The following is a 17,742-nucleotide window of genomic DNA, read 5'->3' on the forward strand; positions in this document are numbered from 1 at the left end:
CATGGCACAAGTATACATATGTAACAAACCTGCACGTTATGCACATGTACCCTAGAACTTAAAGTATAAAAAAAAAAAAAAATACAATGGAGGAAAAAAAGGAGAAAAAATAGAATAATATGGTATCATGATAACCAAGAGCTTTAAGATGGAGGCAATTAGCAGTAGTAGAAGCCACTGAGATGTGAGATGAAGAATGAGGGTATTATGGTACAGCTATTAGATTTACTAAGAAGTAGTTTTGAAAGATCCTTTTCAATGGCAAAGGGGGGACAGAATCAAATTTCAAGCAATTAGAGAGTAGAAGAAAGGTTAGTAATTGATGGCAGTAGCTGAAAATTGATCATGAAATGAGTTTGATCACAAAAGAAGAAGAGAAATAAGACACTCTGGATCTATTTCTTATCTCTGGTATATTTACTTTGTTTCCAGTTATAAAGGAACTGGTGGTATCTGCTGGAGAGAGTGTCCAGATAACCCTGCCTAAGAATGAAGTTCAATTAAATGCATATGTTCTCCAAGAACCACTTAAAGGTAAACATCCCCTTACATTTGGATAACTGTTTTTGTTTTTAAAAGAGATAGAGTCTTGCTGTGTTGTCCAGGCTGGTCTCAAACTCCTGAGCTCAGGAGATCCTCCCACCTTAGCCTTCCTAATAGCTGGAACTACAGGCATACACTACCACTCCTGGCCCTTATCTTTTTCCCTCCTCTGACTTCCTGTCAGGAAAATATATATATATTTTTTAAGTTATAAATTTATATTAGCAGTCATCTTGAATAACTTCTTTCCAAGTTCTACATCTGCTATTTACTGGTTGTTTGGCCAAAATAAATGGATTAATCTGAGTCTCAGTTTCTTTCTCTTAAAATGGATATAATACAACCTAATAAATACGTTCTGTATTAATTAGCATCAGCTATATGCTAGGCAGTAAACTGGTAACTTATCTACTATCTCATTTTGCCTTTAAAGTAATCTTATGAGGTAGGAATTATTACCCCCATTTTACTGAGAAAGAAATGGAAATTAAGAGAAGTCATTTACTTAGATTCACACAGATAATGACCGGCTCAGCTGGGATTTGAACCCAAGCTTGACATCAAAGCCTATGATCTCAAACCCTACATTATATAGTACCTCTCATATTCCATAAATATTTATGTATACCCAGGTGATATCCTATCCTCACAGGACTGTTGTAAGGACCATTGTTTCCCATAGTGAGACCCTGTCCCTGGGGGAAAAAAAAGATAAGCCTAATATGATACACAAAATTCAGGTATATAAAATATCTAAATTAGGGGTGATTACTTCATTATTTAAGAAAACTTTTGTAATATGAACATTCCTTTCACCTTTGAAGTATATGTTAATATACCAAAGTTTGACTTACAAACATATATGGGTTCTCTTAAGACTATTTATGACATGAATGGTACATACTTTGATGGAAATTGAGTGAGTTGGGTTTGTGTTATTCTCATTGAAAGGTTAGTCAAGTAGAATGTCCTTCCCTATTTAGGATGGGGGGTACACATATCTCCAATACAGTATTCTTCATTTCTAGGCCTAATACCAAATAGTATATTAATGCAAAAAGTACTTTTCCAGAAGCAAAATGCCCTGTCTGTTCTATATTTCTGCTCTCAAATTGAGGTTTCCTTATCAAGTCATTTCACATTCCTCTAGAGAAGCCTTTTCCTTTTTTCCTCTGGTGACAAGTTAAGGTGAATGGGTTTAGTGACCTTTGAAGTTGGAGGTGAGGAACTGCCTTGAGCTGTTGATTACTTCCATTCTTTTGTGAAAGACATGCTTGCCTCTACTGTATTTTCTTTCCTAACCCATATTTGCATGTACATTTCTATGGGTTACTATCATCTTGTTACTATCATCAGTGTTTCAAAACACATTAGTTTAGAAATAGATTCTTTGGCCAGGCACGGTGGCTCATACTTGTAATCCCGGCACTTTGGGAGGCTGAGGTAGGTGGATCACCTGAGGTCAGGGGTTCAAGACCAGCCTGGCCAACATAGCGAAACCTCATCTCTACCAAAAATACAAAAAAATTAGCTGGGTGTGGTGACGGGCGCCTGTAATCCCAGCTACTTGAGAGGCTGAGGCAGGAGAATCACTTGAACCCAGGAGGCGGAGGTTGCAGTGAGCCAAGATTGTGCCATTGCACTCCAGCCTAGGTGACAGAGCAAGAGTCTGTCTCAAAAAACAAAAAGAAAAAAAAAAAGGGCTGGGCGCAGTGGCTCAATGCCTGTAATCCCAGCACTTTGGGAGTCCGAGGTGGGCAGATCACCTGAGGTCAGGAGTTCAAGACCAGCCTGGCCAACATGGTGAAACCCCATCTCTACTTTATAAAAATACTAAAAATTAGCCAGGCGTGGTGGCGGGCACCTGTAATCCCAGCTACTGGGGAGGCTGAGGCATGAGAATCGCTTGAACCCTGGAGGCGGAGGTTGCAGTGAGCCTAAATCACGCCACTGCACTCTAGCCTGGGTGACAGAGAGAGACTCCATCTCAAAAAAAAAAAAAAAAAGGAAATAGATTCTTTTCTCCTGTCCTCTCCCCAGGTTCTCCCACCTTTACTGGATATATGAGATGGATGGTTTCAAATTTTCAAAGATTGGGGGTGATGAGGCAGGACCAATTCTGCATGCTCTTTATCCCTCTCCTGCTCTATGGCAGCCCATTAGGATCCCTCCAGGTCCAGTTTCAAAACCACTGTCCAACTGGGCATGGTGGCTCAGGCCTGTAATCCCAGCACTTTGGGAGGCTAAGGCAGGCAGATCACTTGAGGTCAGGAGTTTGAGAACAGCTTGGCGAACATGGTGAAACTCTGTTTATACTAAAAATACAAAAATTAGCCAGACATGGTGGTGCGTGCCTGTAATCCTAGCCACTTGGGAGGCTGAGGCAGGAGGATCACTTGAACCCGGGAGGCAGAGGTTGCAGTGAGCTGAGATCAAACCACTGCACTCCAGCCTGGGCAACAGCAAGACTCCATCTCAATCAATCAATCAATCAATAAAACAAACGAATGACTGTCCTCAGTCACTGCAACCAGCACTCTTTCTAATAGAGTTACACTCAGTTGTTCTTACCTTTGAATATATTTCTGCCTGCGAGGCATAATTCATCCCCTGAGCTTTTCTGTCCTAGGAATATTGTCCTGTTTTGAAATTTATGTTGCTAGCCTTAGCTATTATAAAATTATCTGTTCCCAAACTGTTTTCTATGTGGAAAAGAATTTCCAGCTACAGTTGGAAGAAATGTCTCTGAGTACAAGTCCTGCTTGTGCTGCTTCTTTCCCTCTCCTCTCGTAACCTAACTACTACATACTATATACATTTGTGAGAGCTGTTGGCGCTGACAACTGGCCAGAAAAATTCTTGTTTTGGAGGAGGAAGGAAGGAAGGAAGATCTTGTCTCCCAGGTTTATAAAATAAAATTGGTCTTCAGATGAAGGATATATTGGAATTAGGTTCTGTGTACTGATTTTAACATTTGAACTCATGAAATAAGAAAAAGATGACCTCTCTCTGCTAAGGTTTTTTTCTTTCCCCCTTTTTCTTTTTTACTTTTGGTTAGTAATTTAAACTAAACCTTCCTACCAAAGCCCTCCCTTCCCTAGCCAGAAATGTATTTTGATCCAAAAAATGTAAGACAACTTTTTCTGGGGAGGGATGCCATTTAGATGGAATTCTACCCTTGCGCTACCTAGTGATATAGTCTGACCTGCAAATGGGGACCATTTAATGCTTCATTTGATTTTAATTAATTTCATTGGGCCTGTTTTAAATGGGCCATCCCCTACCATCTTCCGCAGTGTGTTATTTAGCTCAGCAGGAATGAAGTAGCTCTTTTAACTCACCAGGGTGTGATGACCTCAGTGAGATGAGCATTGTTAGCACTCTGTAAAAAGCTATTTTTGAACCACGTTATTTAGAAGTCATTGCTGTTCTTTGTTGCAAAAGAAGTTTTGCAAGAAAATGGCCTTTGTTCCCAGTGAGTTCATCTATAATGGTTGGTAGGACATGTATTTTCAGTGGTAGGCCACACCATGAGCAACCTGCTATTTTTCAGGGTGGATTGGCCCTGAGAGGGTAGGTGTAGGGCAGTAATAAGCATTTTTGGGAGAGAGTTGGAAGAAGCCCTAACTGTAGCTGAGTCAGCAGAATTCGCTCTTTCTCTGAGCAGATGGTTTGGTTTCCCTACAGGCTTTGGGGTGAAATCTTAAAAACTAAAGCCTCGTCAAGATCAGAAGAGATTTGTTATTGGCAGGCTCTGTGGCTGTCCTCTTTGTGTGTAGGTGTGTGTTTTCATGATTTTTGTAACTGCCCTTCTATAGGAGAAACCTACACCTACGACTGGCAGCTGATTACTCATCCTAGAGACTACAGTGGAGAAATGGAAGGGAAACATTCCCAGATCCTCAAACTATCGAAGGTGAATTTGCCTCCTTTCACTTGCAGGGCTAAGGTAGAGGAGTTGACTATTTTCTAAAATGAATATCATATGATTTTCTGTCTACACTTAAGTTGTAAACAGTCTTTTAGAAATGAATCCTCCAAAAATCTGACTGGCTGACATCCAGTATTTGTTAGTGTATGATTCTCAAAGTTTCATTTCTGGTAAGAAGACTGTACCAGCATGGTAGTGGTGGCTGAAAATACACACTAAACAGCTTTTAAGGCTAACTTAAGGATTTTAGAATTTGGGATGAGCTAGGTTATTTGTGGCCACATGACTGCATACATTGACTCAGCCTTTGTGGGATTCAGTATAGGTTTGGGTTTTTTTTGTTTGTTTTTTTTGTTTTTTTTTTTTTTTGAGACAGGGTCTTGCTCTGTCACCTAGGCCGAAGTGCAGTGGTGTGATCACAGCTCACTGCAGTCTTGACTTCCCAGGCTCAAGCAATCCTCCCACCTCAGCCTCCTGAGTAGCTGGGACTTCAGGGTCATGCCGTTATACTCGGCTAATTTTTGTATTTTTTGTAGAGACAGAGTCTCGTCATATTGCCCAGGCTGGTCTCGAACTCCTGGCCTCAAGCAGTCCTCCCATCTCAGCCTTCCAAAATGCTGGGATTACAGGTGTGAGCCACCATGCCCAGCCTAAGTACAGTTATTGACAGCTCTAAAATGTTTGTATTTAGCTGGGCACAGTGGCTTGCACCTGTAATCCAAGCACTTTGGGAGGCTGAGGTGGAGTGGGAGGACTGCTTGAGACCATGAGTTTGAGACAAGACTGGGAAACATGGTGAGACCTTGTCTCTACAAAAAATAAAAAATTAGCTGGGTGTGGTGGTTCATACCTATAGTCCCAGTTGGTCAGGAGGTAGAGGTGGGAGGATCACTAAAACCCAGGAGTTTAAGGCTACAGTGAGCTATGATCATACCACTGCCTTAAAGCCCAGGTGACCAAGTGAGATCCTTTCTCTAAGAAAAAAGTTTGTATTCTTTGACCCAGCAGACTCATTTAGTCTTTCATTCTACATCTATTCATTGTACACTGGTTATGTGGCAGGCATTGGGGATTTACCAGTGAATTAGTCATAATTTTAATGTTCAAGAACAATAGAGTCTAGTAGGTGATACTGATAGGAAGTAGGTGATTTTAACAGGTGGCACACTAGGTCAGTGCAGAGGGTCTTTGAAGCCCTGGAAAGGTAGAGTGGATTTCTTAGAGTGACTGACTTACTAGGTAAAGAGTGAAGGGATAATACCTCAAGCAGAAGAAGCAACATGTCCACTGGGCCAAAAATGAGAGAGAAAATGTGGAGAAAAGGGAATTGATATGTGGTTCTAAGTTGGAAAGATGCAGGGGTCAGATGGAGCAAAAGCTTTATATGCTGGATTAAGGACTTTGAATCTTATCCAGAAGGAATATAGAGCCCTTGAAAGGCTTTAAGCAAGAGAAACACATGTTTAGATCTTCAGATTAGAAAAATCACCTGACTACAGATTGGAGGAGATAAGACTCAAACTATAGAGGTCAGTGAGGAATCTGTTGAAAAATTTAGGTGTAAAATGATAATAGCCTGAGTAAAAGAACTAAATAAGTAAAATTGAAAACCACCAGCCTGGACAACATGGTGAAACTCCAGCTCCACAAAAAATGTAAAAATTAGTTGGGTGTGGTGGCACATGCCTGTGGTCCCAGCTACTCGGGAGGCTGAGGTGGGAGGATCATTTGAACCCAGGAGGTGGAGGTTGCAGTGAGCCATGATCATGCCACTGCACTCCAGGCTGGCAACAAAGTGAGACTATGTCTCAAAAAATAAAAATAAAAACCACCTGTTGAATTCATACCATGTGCCATACCCAGTGCTGATTATTTTATACACTTATTTCTTTTAATCTTCATAACAATCCCAGGATGTAGGTATTACTATCTTTTTTACAAATGACAAAACTAAAAACTGGAGAAATGAAGTGATGTGGCCAAAGTTCACAAAGGTATTAAATGGTAGGTCTGAACTGGAGCTTTCCATCTCTAAAGGCCATACTTTTATTTATTTTTTTATTTTTTATTATTATTATTTTTTGAGATGGAGTCTCGCTCTGTCGCCCAGGCTGGAGTGCAGTGACCGGATCTCAACTCACTGCAAGCTCCACCTCCCGGGTTTACTCCATTCTCCTGCCTCAGCCTCTCGAGTAACTGGGACTACAGGCGCCCGCCACCTCGCCCGGCTAGTTTTTTGTATTTTTTAGTAGAGACGGGGTTTCACTGTGTTAGCCAGGATGGTCTCGATCTCCTGACCTCGTGATCCGCCCGTCTCGGCCTCCCAAAGTGCTGGGATTACAGGCTTGAGCCACCGCGCCCGGCCAGGCCATACCTTTAATAATTGTGCTTTGACAAGTGGTTAAGAACTCAGGTGATGGCAGTGTGGATGGAGACAAGTGAATAGATTGGAAAAATAATATGGAGTTTGACTTGATAAAATTTGATGATTGATGAACTGGTTGGGGATGTTGGGGAAGAGAAGTCTAGGATAATTCTAGCTTTTTGGCTTAGATACCTGGGTGGATGTTCATTGAAATGAGGAGCACAGAAGGAGGAGCAAGTTTTAGGGAGCAGTTTGAAGATTATTAATTCATTTTTGAACAGAGTGAGTTTGAGGTACCCGTGAGACATCTGAATTGAGTTGCCCAGTTAGTAGCTGGTGGAGAGGGACTGGAGGTCAGAAGACAAGTCTGGGCTGGAGAGATATATTTGCATATCAGCCTCAAAGAGATGATTTGTGAAGCTACAGCAATAGATAAAGTCAACCAGGGAGAGTGTGCAGAGTGAAGAAATAAGCAGGCTGAGGTTGGAATCCTGGGAACACCCATCATTTAAGGGATGGAGGGTAGAGGAAACTGAAAGAAGTGAAGCGTGGGCACAGAAGTAAAAGCCAAGAGGAAGAGTATTATAAAGAGGAAGTAGCCAAAGATGCTACTTGTGGCTCAATTAGTATTTACCCCCCAAAAAAATACTTCAAAAGAAAAAGGAAAAAAAAAAGTGCCTGGAAGATGTTCATTACAGCATTAGTTATAATAGTAAAAATTTGGAAACAACCCAAGTGTCCAACAGTTTGAAAGGCTTATGTGAAATTTGACACACTTATTCATGTACTACTCTGTGGTCGTTAAAATAAATATTAAAAAGATTGTGGCCGGGTGCGGTGGCTCAAGCCTGTAATCCCACCACTTTGAGAGGCCGAGGTGGGTGGATCACCTGAGGTCAGGAGCTCAAGACCAGCCTGGCCAACATGGCGAAACCCCGTCTCTACTAAAAATATAAAAATTAGCTGGGAATGGTGGTGCATGCCTGTAGTCCCAACTACTCGGGAGGCTGAGGCATGAGAATCACTTGAACCCAGGAGGGAGCAGTTGCAGTGAGCCAAGATTGCATCATTGCTTTCCAGCCTGGATGACAGGGTGAGACTCTGTCTCAAAAAAAAAAAAAAAAAAAAAAAAAAAAAAAGACTGTATTATAGTAGGGAAGGTGTTCATGCTAAATGAATGGAAGAAAGAACAATAGAAAGTTTGATACCTCAATTGTAGCTAGAACTTTGAATACCACTGAAATATGAGCTCTTTGAAGATAGAGATCTTACCTTATTCATATCCAAACTACAAGCCTAGGACAATGACTGGTACATGATTTGGTTTCAGTAAATATTTGTTAAACGAATGAGCCGTACACAACTATTAGTTTAATATGTGGTCAAGGATTAGAAGGAAATGGAGAAATTCGATAAGTTGATGTGTTATGATAGTGATATACTGGGTACTTTTTTGTTTTTTTCTTTTATATTAAGTTTATAAATTAGTAAAAATCAGGAGGGAAAAATATTCAGATATTTGGGAACTATTTAGTATCTTTACAAAATGTTTTTCTTTGAAGTGATGATTATTTTAATTTCGTAACTCTGTGGAGTGGGATATTTGGGTCCTTTTAATGTTCTTCTGAAAAGAAAATGGGAGTATAGAGATACTTGAAATCCCTTCTGTTGTTCTAGAGTCAGCTAGTCATAAGATTCACATTAAAGTTTTTTTTTTTCCTTTTTTTTTTTTTTTTTCAGTTCATTGTTTATCTCTTCAACTAGTTTACTTTTTTTTGCTGGAGTGCAGTGACATGATCTCGGCTCACTGCAACCTCCATCTCTCGGGCTCAAGCCATCCTTTCACCTCAGCCTACCAAGTAGCTGGGACTACAGGTGTGTGCCACCACACCTGGCTAATTTTTGTATTTTTGGTAGAGATGGGGTTTCACCATATATTGGCCAGGCTGGTCTCAAACTCCTGAACTCAAGTGATCCACCTGCTTCCTCCCAAATTGCTAGGATTACAGGCTAGTTGACTCTTTCCATTTTGGAAACAGGGGAAGGAAAGAGTGTAAGATTCAGCTTGGGAAAGTTCAGATGTATCTTATTTTAAATGTAATTCCTGTTCTTTGTGATTGTCTAAGAGATCTTCTCTCACTTCTGCAGCTCACTCCAGGCCTGTATGAATTCAAAGTGATTGTAGAGGGTCAGAATGCCCATGGGGAAGGCTATGTGAACGTGACAGTCAAGCCAGGTATGTTTTCAGCCCTGATTGTGTCTCCCTTCCTCCCTCTGCAGGACTCCTGAGGAGACAGATTTGATTAGGGGGTTTTTGATTCCCTTTTTTTTTGTAATATATTTATTCAGCAATTCCTAGTTCAGTGTGGTTAACAGTTATAATAGCAAAATACAGACTTTGTTCCACAGTGCTGTAGTTGGAATGCTGAACTGGACACATGGCCCACAGTGCAGTATGGCCTAAGCAATAACTTACTTACCGAGAACTACTTCTTCAAGTGGGCCATGCTGAGAGAGGACCATGTGTTGTAATTAACAGACACAGGGAAGCCAAGAGCCTAGAAGAGGCGTGCAGAAGGAGAACCAGCCAAGTGACCAGCTCTTTCTGATCTCTTTCCAGAGATGTGGGTCTTTGTACACAGAGTTCCTCATTTAAACACCACCAGTCTCTTTCACCTTGGTAACAAAATCCTATCATTCTTTTAAAATGAACCACTGTAGGTAGATCACAGTGCAGTAGGAAGGAATCTTATTTTCCATTTTCAGAGAAATTTAAGAGAAGTTGGACAGTTGTATTAGTGCATTTTCATGGTGCTAATAAAGACATATCCGAGACTGGGCAATTTACAAAAGAAAGAGGTTTAATGGACTTACAGTTCCACGTGGCTGGCAAGGCCTCACAATCATGGCAGAAGGCAAGGAGGAGCAAGTCACGTCTTATGTAGATGACAGCAGGCAAAAAGCTTGTGCAGAGAAACTCCCATTTTTAAAACCATCAAATCTCATGAGACTCATTCACTATCACGAGAACAGCACAGGAAAGACCCGCCCCCATAATTCAATCACCTCCCACCAGGTTCCTCCCATGACGTGGGAATTGTGGGAGTTACAATTCAAGATGAGATTTAGGTGGAGACACAGCCAGACCATATCAACAGTATATTTGGTAAATATACAGCATACATCCTCAATACTCTTTTCTTTGTTGGTAATAGATTTTCTTTTCATTCCTTGAACTGTGTAGCCAAGATAATCCTTTCACCTTCTTAAAAATGTGATCAGCATCAAGATCATTTGATCATTTTGCAAAGAAAAGGCCATGGATTTGTAGCACACAGTCATTTGGGTGGACCAGAGTGGTTTGTGACCTTCACATCACTTAACCCATAGCTAGTTCACATACAGGGAACTCTAGCATGGTTGAGAAACCACCCATCAGCTTTTCAGCACGGTCTGTGCCAAGGGACAGTTAGATTGCCAAGGCCTTTATTGCCCAAAGCTTATTTGTTGTCTGCCTCTAGTCAAGCTTGGCTGAAAGGAGTCACTTGCTGCTGTAGTACTTTTCATCAACTATATAGCACGTGAGCATTGAAAGAATACACAGGGCATGGTCTTAGGAATGGTCAGATTTGGAAGAGGCTTTTATACTCCCAAGTGTCTTATGTTAGAATGGCAATCTGGTCTTGTGACTCTCCTGTGTGGTGATGATTCAGTCATTAATTATGTAATGCAGGAGCCCCCAACCCCCAGGCCATGGACCACTACCAGTCCCTGGCCTGTTAGGAACTGGGCTGCACAGTAGGAGATAAATGGTGGGTGAATGAGCACTACTGCCAGAGCTCTGCCTCCTGTCAGATCAGTGATGGCATTAGATTCTCACAGGAGGATGAACCCTATTGTGAACTGCACATGCAAGGGGTCTAGGTTGTACACTCCTTTTGAAGATCTAATCCCTGATGGTCTGAGGTGGAAGTTTCATCCCCAAACCACACACTGCACTCCAACCCCCAACCCCCACCCCCATTCATGGAAAAATTGTCTTCCACAAAACTGGTCCCTGGTGCCAAAAAAGTTAGGGACCAGTAACGTATGGAATGGAAATTGATTTATAATCCTCTCAGATACATCCTGCTCCTCCTGTAATTTCTGAAGCCCCTTTCCCAATTTCTTTTGGGTCACTTTCTTGCAGAGCCCCGTAAGAATCAGCCTCCTGTTGCTATCGTGTCACCTCAGTTCCAGGAGATCTCTTTGCCAACCACTTCTACAGTCATTGATGGCAGTCGTGAGTACTTGTCTAAGTATGATGTTTTAGAAGAACATTCACCGTGTACTCTGGTAGAAAACTCTAGTAGAAGATTTGGGACCAGCTATGTCTGCGATCTGTTTAGGCCAGTCATGTTGACTGTGTTAGGGGAAGGCCAACGATCTGAAGCAACTGACTGAAAAGCAACACACCAGACAGGCCTTCTTTAAAATCCCCATGTAGCCTATTTGAAGTAATATTTCCACTTTGAAATGGTAAGAAACTGAAATTATGCATGTAGTTAGCATGATTTTAGTTGAAGCTCACTGGTTTTCATATTTGCTTAGTTGGAGTTGCCTTTTTCATTCATAGAACCAAAGTTCCTTCCAATCAAGTAACTGGGAGGCCTGACTGAGGAGCTTTTACCCAGCCATCACTTGCCTAACAAGATTCTCATCAGCCTCCTCCTGGAGACACTCACAGAATGCACTCCACACCCTGGTCTGGCTCCTTAACATTTTGCTCTTCAGAGTAGTTGTCATCCAGTGAGTGGCCTGAGAGGATTTGTGGGTGTTTGCCCTTAATCGTGGCTATATGGTGCAAGAGGTTTCAGACCTATCTTCTCACCAGTATTTGCTTTTTCGTTTTGTTTTGTTTTGATTTTTTGAAACCGGTTAAGGTTCTTTACCCTGACTATCTTGGCACCACTGATGGTTTTTGGCAGAGGCAGTCACAGCTTTAGTAGAGGACCCTCTAACAAGGTTAAGCATTTGGTGTTGATGCTGCTGGCAAGAAGGGGAGGCTAGGAGGATGATTGTAGGCCAAGAGGGAAGAGAGAGAACAGGAAGAAGCCCTTGTGATAGAGAGTGGTAGAAAGGGCTCACATTGTACTGTTTTATTTTACAGTTTTGAATAGGTGAAAGTTAAATAATATGCAAATGTGTACAGTGAAAAGAATCATACTATCCATGTCTCCTAACTGTGCAGTTTTCCTCCAGACAACCAATGGTATTATTTTATGTATCCTATTAGAAATATTTTATACATATATAAGAAAATACATATATAGTCCTTCTGTCTTATGTTTATACAAATGAAAGCACATTATATGTGCTGTTATGTGTGATGCTTGTTTTCATATGTTGGAAAATTTTTCCTTTTTTTTGAGACAGAGTTTTGCTCCTCTTGTCCAGGCTGGAGTGCAATGGCATAATCTTGGCTCACCGCAACCTCTACCTCCCAGGTTCAAGTGATTCTCCTACCTCAGCCTCCTGAGTAGCTGGGATTACAGGTGCACACCACCACGCCTGGCTAATTTTGTATTTTTAGTAGAGACGGAGTTTCTTCATGTTGGTCAGGCTGGTCTCGAACTCCTGACCTCAGGTGATCCGCCCACCTTGGCCTCCCAAAGTGCTGGAATCACAGGCGTGAGCCACCATGCCTGGCCTGGAGAATTTGTCTAAATCAACACATAAGATAGTTATTCTTTTTTTTAAAAAATGATTAAGTAGCATTCCATCATATAGATGTATAATTTCATTGTATGAGTTCTTACTTGTTTTCAATCAATTTCTATTGATGACCATTTAGATTACTCTCATTCTTTTGCTATTACAAACAATGTTACCATGAATAATCTTGTAAACATGATGTTTAACACATGTACATTTGCAGGATAAATTCATAGAAGAATTGCAGAGCAGAGATAAATGTTGCCAAATTTCTCATTATAAAAGTTGTGTCAGTTTATGTTTATACCATGACTAATGAGAGGTCATCTTTCTCCACACCTTTACCAATATAATGTGTTATGAAATTTTGGTCTTTACCAACTTGATAGGTTAGAAAAAAATGCTATCTCAGGTGTGAATTTAATTTGCATTTCTTTTAAATGAGGTTGGGTATTTTTTCATGTGTTTAAGAATTATTGATTTTCCTTTCTTCATGCAGTAGTATTTTAACCAAAGGTTGCCTGTGTTGGAGTCCTTGGAAAACTACGTAGTGGAATATACATAGAGAGGCAGAATAACCCAGTGTTCCTAGGGAAGAAACGTTCTGGAGAGATAGTCTGTAATTTCATGAAGTTTTCCTAGCTTCAAATCTCTGGGTCGTTGTCCTGGTTTGTGTAAACTGGATAAGTGCTAAGACCAAGCATTCTCGTGTTGTAACTGATGTTTCTTTATGGTCAAGAAAGCACTGATGATGATAAAATCGTGCAGTACCATTGGGAAGAACTTAAGGGGCCTCTGAGAGAAGAGAAGATTTCTGAAGATACAGCCATATTAAAACTAAGTAAACTCGTTCCTGGGAACTACACTTTCAGGTAAACTAGGATTCAGCTTCAAGTTTACTATAGGCCTTTTTTTTTTTTTTCATCTCATGGGTTTTACATTCTTATATGAGTAACTTTGACAAATATCAAATTCACTGTGGAATTGGTTGATAATACAGCTTTTGGTCCCACTGGTTCTCTGAGCCCTATGGTGATTGTGATTACAACAATGGTAACTTTCTAGGGCAAAGGTTCTTATACAGTAGATCAGGATCTGCCACAGTTAATCTTTCTCAAGCCTTATCTGGCAGGTCTCCAAAAATTTTTTTTAGGGTTTCTGTTGTTAAATGAAAAGGCCCATCTTCCTTTGCCTTTTCTCAGGCAAAATCTGAAGGAACCTACTCATTTTTTTCTTCCCTTTGGAAAATGCTTCTTCAGCTTACGATACTTCATAATCTTTACATTTAACTAGTGGTTTTCATTCTCTGTTGGGATTTTTGGGGAATTTGATTGAAAGAAAGTACTTTTGGGGAGCTGGTATTGATATTCTAGAGTGATCACTAAAGCTTTGAAGCTGATTCTAGAGTAATCCTCCTTATATTTGCATAATTCCTTGTATGTTAAAAAGCACTTGTATTAATATATGAGTATCATACAAATATGATCTATGGATGCTACTATCTTCCTCTGACAGCTAAGAAAAATGAGGCTTCTCTGAGGTCTCACAGCTGGAACTTAAATGCAGATTTTCTAACCCTGAAGTCAGGGTTCATTCTGCTTCACTCCTTGACTTGATCCATGTGTTTTGTTCATACTTCCTTACCCTCTTAATCTGTTCAAGTTTTACCCATCCTTAAGAACCTCCTCAATTTCCAGTAGGTTCTCTGAGATCCCTCCAAACAGGAGAGAATATGGCTCTCCTCTTTCCCTGTTGCACTCAGGGCCTCTATGTGGCATTTACCATAGTGTGACAGTTTTTTCATATTTATCTGTCTTCCCATGAATCTGAGATTAACCAAATTTTTAGATGGTGCCAGGGACACAGAAATGAGTATCCTAGCACAATACCTACCATATAAATCAATATACAACTTCTGACTTAGCAGGATTTCCATCGATTCAACACTTCAGGTGAATGAAAAGTAGCTGCCAGTACAACAAGATTGGAGCCTTCTACTTTGCTTAAAATGGAAATTTGAGCTTGTTTTCACCTTAGAGTTCTAATGTAGGAATTTTTCTATTTACAGAATTCAGCTTGGGCCGGGTTGATCCTTTTATTTTTTATTTATTTATTTTTTTTTTTTGAGGCGGAGTCTCGCTCTGTCGACCGGACTGGAGTGCAGTGGCCGGATCTCAGCTCACTGCAAGCTCCGCCTCCCGGGTTTACGCCATTCTCCTGCCTCAGCCTCCCCAGTAGCTGGGACTACAGGCGCCCGCCACCTTGCCCGGCTAGTTTTTGTATTTTTAGTAGAGACGGGGTTTCACCGTGTTAGCCAGGATGGTCTTGATCTCCTGATCCTTTTAAAAAATAGTAACAATGATAGCTGATATTTCTTGAACATTTACTGTGTGCTAAATACTATTCTGAGCTCTTTGCTGGCAGTATTGCATTTAGTTCTTATAACAGGTATTATGGTTATCCTCATTTTACAGATTAGGACATTTTGGAACAAAGAGGTTAAGTAACTTGCCCAAGGTCACAAAAACAGTCTAACTCTAGAGTCTAAGCTTTTAACCACAAGGTTAACCTACAGGTTTTTTAGTGGATGGGGTATGAGAGTGATTTTTTTTTTTTCTAGCCCTTATTTTTACAAAAAATCTATGAAATGGTATGATTGGATTTGATTAGCATTAAGGTTAGTAATTCACACACCTTTTCATCTCTTACTTTTACGTGGCAGTAGCCTTTTTTCCTTAGCCCTGTAGTCAGCTGCTGTTTGGTTTCAGGATCATTGCAGGCAAGCCAGGAACTGTTTGAGGTGAAAGAGAAAATGGGCAGCTGCCATTTTGCTATCTGTCTATAAGGTGCTTTTGTCCTGACATAGGAGACAAATGGCGTATGTTAAAAACAAAAAACAGGCCGGGTGCGGTGGCTCACGCCTGTAATCCCAGCAATTTGGGAGGCCGAGGCAGGCCAATCACGAAGTCAGGAGATTGAGACCAGCCTGGCTAACACAGTGAAACCCCGTCTCTACTAAAAATACAAAAAAAATTGGCTGGACATGGTGGCAGGTGCCTGTAGTCCCAGGTACTTAGGAGGTTGAGGCAGGAGAATGGCGTGAACCTGGGAGGCGGAGCTTGCAGTGAGCCGAGATCACACCCCTGCACTCCTGGCTGGGTGACAGAGCGAGACTCCATCTCAAAAAAAAAAAAAACCAAAAACCAAAAAACAAAAACCCCCAAACCTGTGAAAACAACAGAGAAACTAGAAAAAGAGGCAAAACTTCTGTAAATGTTTCTTTTTCAGATATCTGCTGATTGGTGCATGTTTGTGTGTCTGAGGTTTTTGTGCTTTTTTCCTAAAGGCTGTAATACCAAAAATCCCCTTCACACCATAGGTAAAAGGTGAGATTGCAGGATAAAACCCCACTGGTGTCTGGCCCTGTCTGTGGCTGGTGGTGAGATTTAAACAAACTATATGTCTTTTCTATGCTTTTCCTCTTTCTGTCAGCAAAATGGAAAGATCCCAAACCTCCTTGCTTGCTTATGCTCACATTTTGAGGTGGCATGAGAAGCTTTAGGCTGTTCAGCTGGAAGGCATTATTTAGGTAAAAGCCTGCTCTTATAAATGAACATTTTTTTTTTTCGTTTTGCAAATCCTGTGTCTCACTGGCACAAATTGTGGGACTGTTGCGTAGGAGAATTCATTTTCATTTCAAGCTCCTGCCTTACTGGAGCCAGCCCTCCTGGTTCGTCCTGCAGGCTGTCTGCCTAGGATGTCCATCCTTGTGATATAGACACAGCTGGAACAGGATGATGGGAAAACAGCCTGCCACGGACAGAGCTTGCACTACGTAGTGTAGGAAATAGGGACCAAGAATTACCTCTTCTTAAGATTTGGTTTCTGAGCTTTGGAATCAGAGAACTGGGCTTGTATCTTGGCTCACTATATAGCCCTTGGATGGGTTACTTAGCCTCTCTAAGCCTCTTATAAAAGTGGGATTAGTGATGCCTACTCTATATGGTTGTTATGAGGGCCATATCAGACAATGCTTATAAAGGTCTCAGGACATAGATGCATGCAGGCAGCACTAGAAGAAAATGGGACTGGAGACATATTGATTGGATTCAGAACCTGATTCCACTGCTTTCAAGCTGTATGACCTTGGGCAAGTTATATTCCTCCCTCCCTCCCTCTCTCCCTCCCTTCTTCCTTCCTTCCTTCTTTCCTTCCTTCCTTTTTTTTTCATGAAGTTTCCCTCTGTCACCCAGGCTGGAGTGCAGTGATGCAATCACAGCTCACTGCAACATCTGCCTCCCGGGTTCAAGCAATTCTCCTGCCTCAGCCTCCCAAATAGCTGGATTACAGGCCTGCACCACCATGCCTGGCTAATTTTTGTATTTTTAGTAGAGATGGAGTTTCACCATGTTGGCCAGGATGGTCTCAAACTCCCAACCTCAGGTGATCCGCATGCCTTGGCCTCGCAAAGTGCTGGGATTACAGGTGTGTGCCAATGTACCTGGCCTCTGCCTTTCTCCTCATGTATGTGAGGAGTAAAATGAGGATAATACTTTATAGAGTTGTTGTGAGGATTTAATGAGATATAAAGAACTTGGAACAGTGCCTAGCACATCATAAAACTTCGGTCAGTGTTAGCTTCTAGTAGTACTTTCTGCTTTTCCAATAGGAATGGGTAAGAATAGGTAACCTTGCCACATTGGTATTTCTTAGCCTTAATTGTCAGTCTTCTGATGTGTATTCCTCTTTCCTTAAACCCATCCCTGATCACACTTCTCTCTCTGCCCTGATAGCTTGACTGTAGTAGACTCTGATGGAGCTACCAACTCTACTACTGCAAACCTGACAGTGAACAAAGCTGTGGATTACCCCCCTGTGGCCAACGCAGGCCCCAACCAAGTGATCACCCTGCCCCAAAACTCCATCACCCTCTTTGGGAACCAGAGCACTGATGATCATGGCATTACCAGCTATGAGTGGTCACTCAGCCCAAGCAGCAAAGGGAAAGTGGTGGAGATGCAGGTAGGAGGGAATGGTTCCTATTTTTTTTCTTGCTCAAGAGAAGTAGAGCTGCTGGACTGCATTTTTAGAAACCTCCAAACAAACTGAGAAAGCTTTAGGGGCCTTTGATTAATGTGATGGCAAAAGTCTTTATCTTGGCTGGGTGTGGTGGCTCACACCTGTAATCCCAGTACTGTAGGAAGCTGAG

General features: G+C 41.4%; 1 protein-coding gene across 1 annotated transcript in view; it reads left to right on the plus strand.

Moving 5' to 3' along the window:
* The window catches only part of KIAA0319L (KIAA0319-like ortholog), a 137,850-nt gene that overhangs the window by 98,858 nt on the left and 21,250 nt on the right, over positions 1–17,742 (plus strand). Inside the window, exons 6-10 of the mRNA XM_011955345.1 lie at positions 4,362–4,459; positions 8,988–9,075; positions 11,029–11,121; positions 13,273–13,405; positions 17,327–17,555. Of these exons, the coding sequence (XP_011810735.1) occupies positions 4,362–4,459; positions 8,988–9,075; positions 11,029–11,121; positions 13,273–13,405; positions 17,327–17,555 (641 nt within the window). The remainder of the gene's footprint in view (positions 1–4,361; positions 4,460–8,987; positions 9,076–11,028; positions 11,122–13,272; positions 13,406–17,326; positions 17,556–17,742) is intronic.

This window comes from Colobus angolensis, unplaced genomic scaffold (assembly GCF_000951035.1).
Source record: "Colobus angolensis palliatus isolate OR3802 unplaced genomic scaffold, Cang.pa_1.0 Scaffold4, whole genome shotgun sequence".
NCBI classification, from domain to species: Eukaryota; Metazoa; Chordata; class Mammalia; order Primates; family Cercopithecidae; genus Colobus; species Colobus angolensis.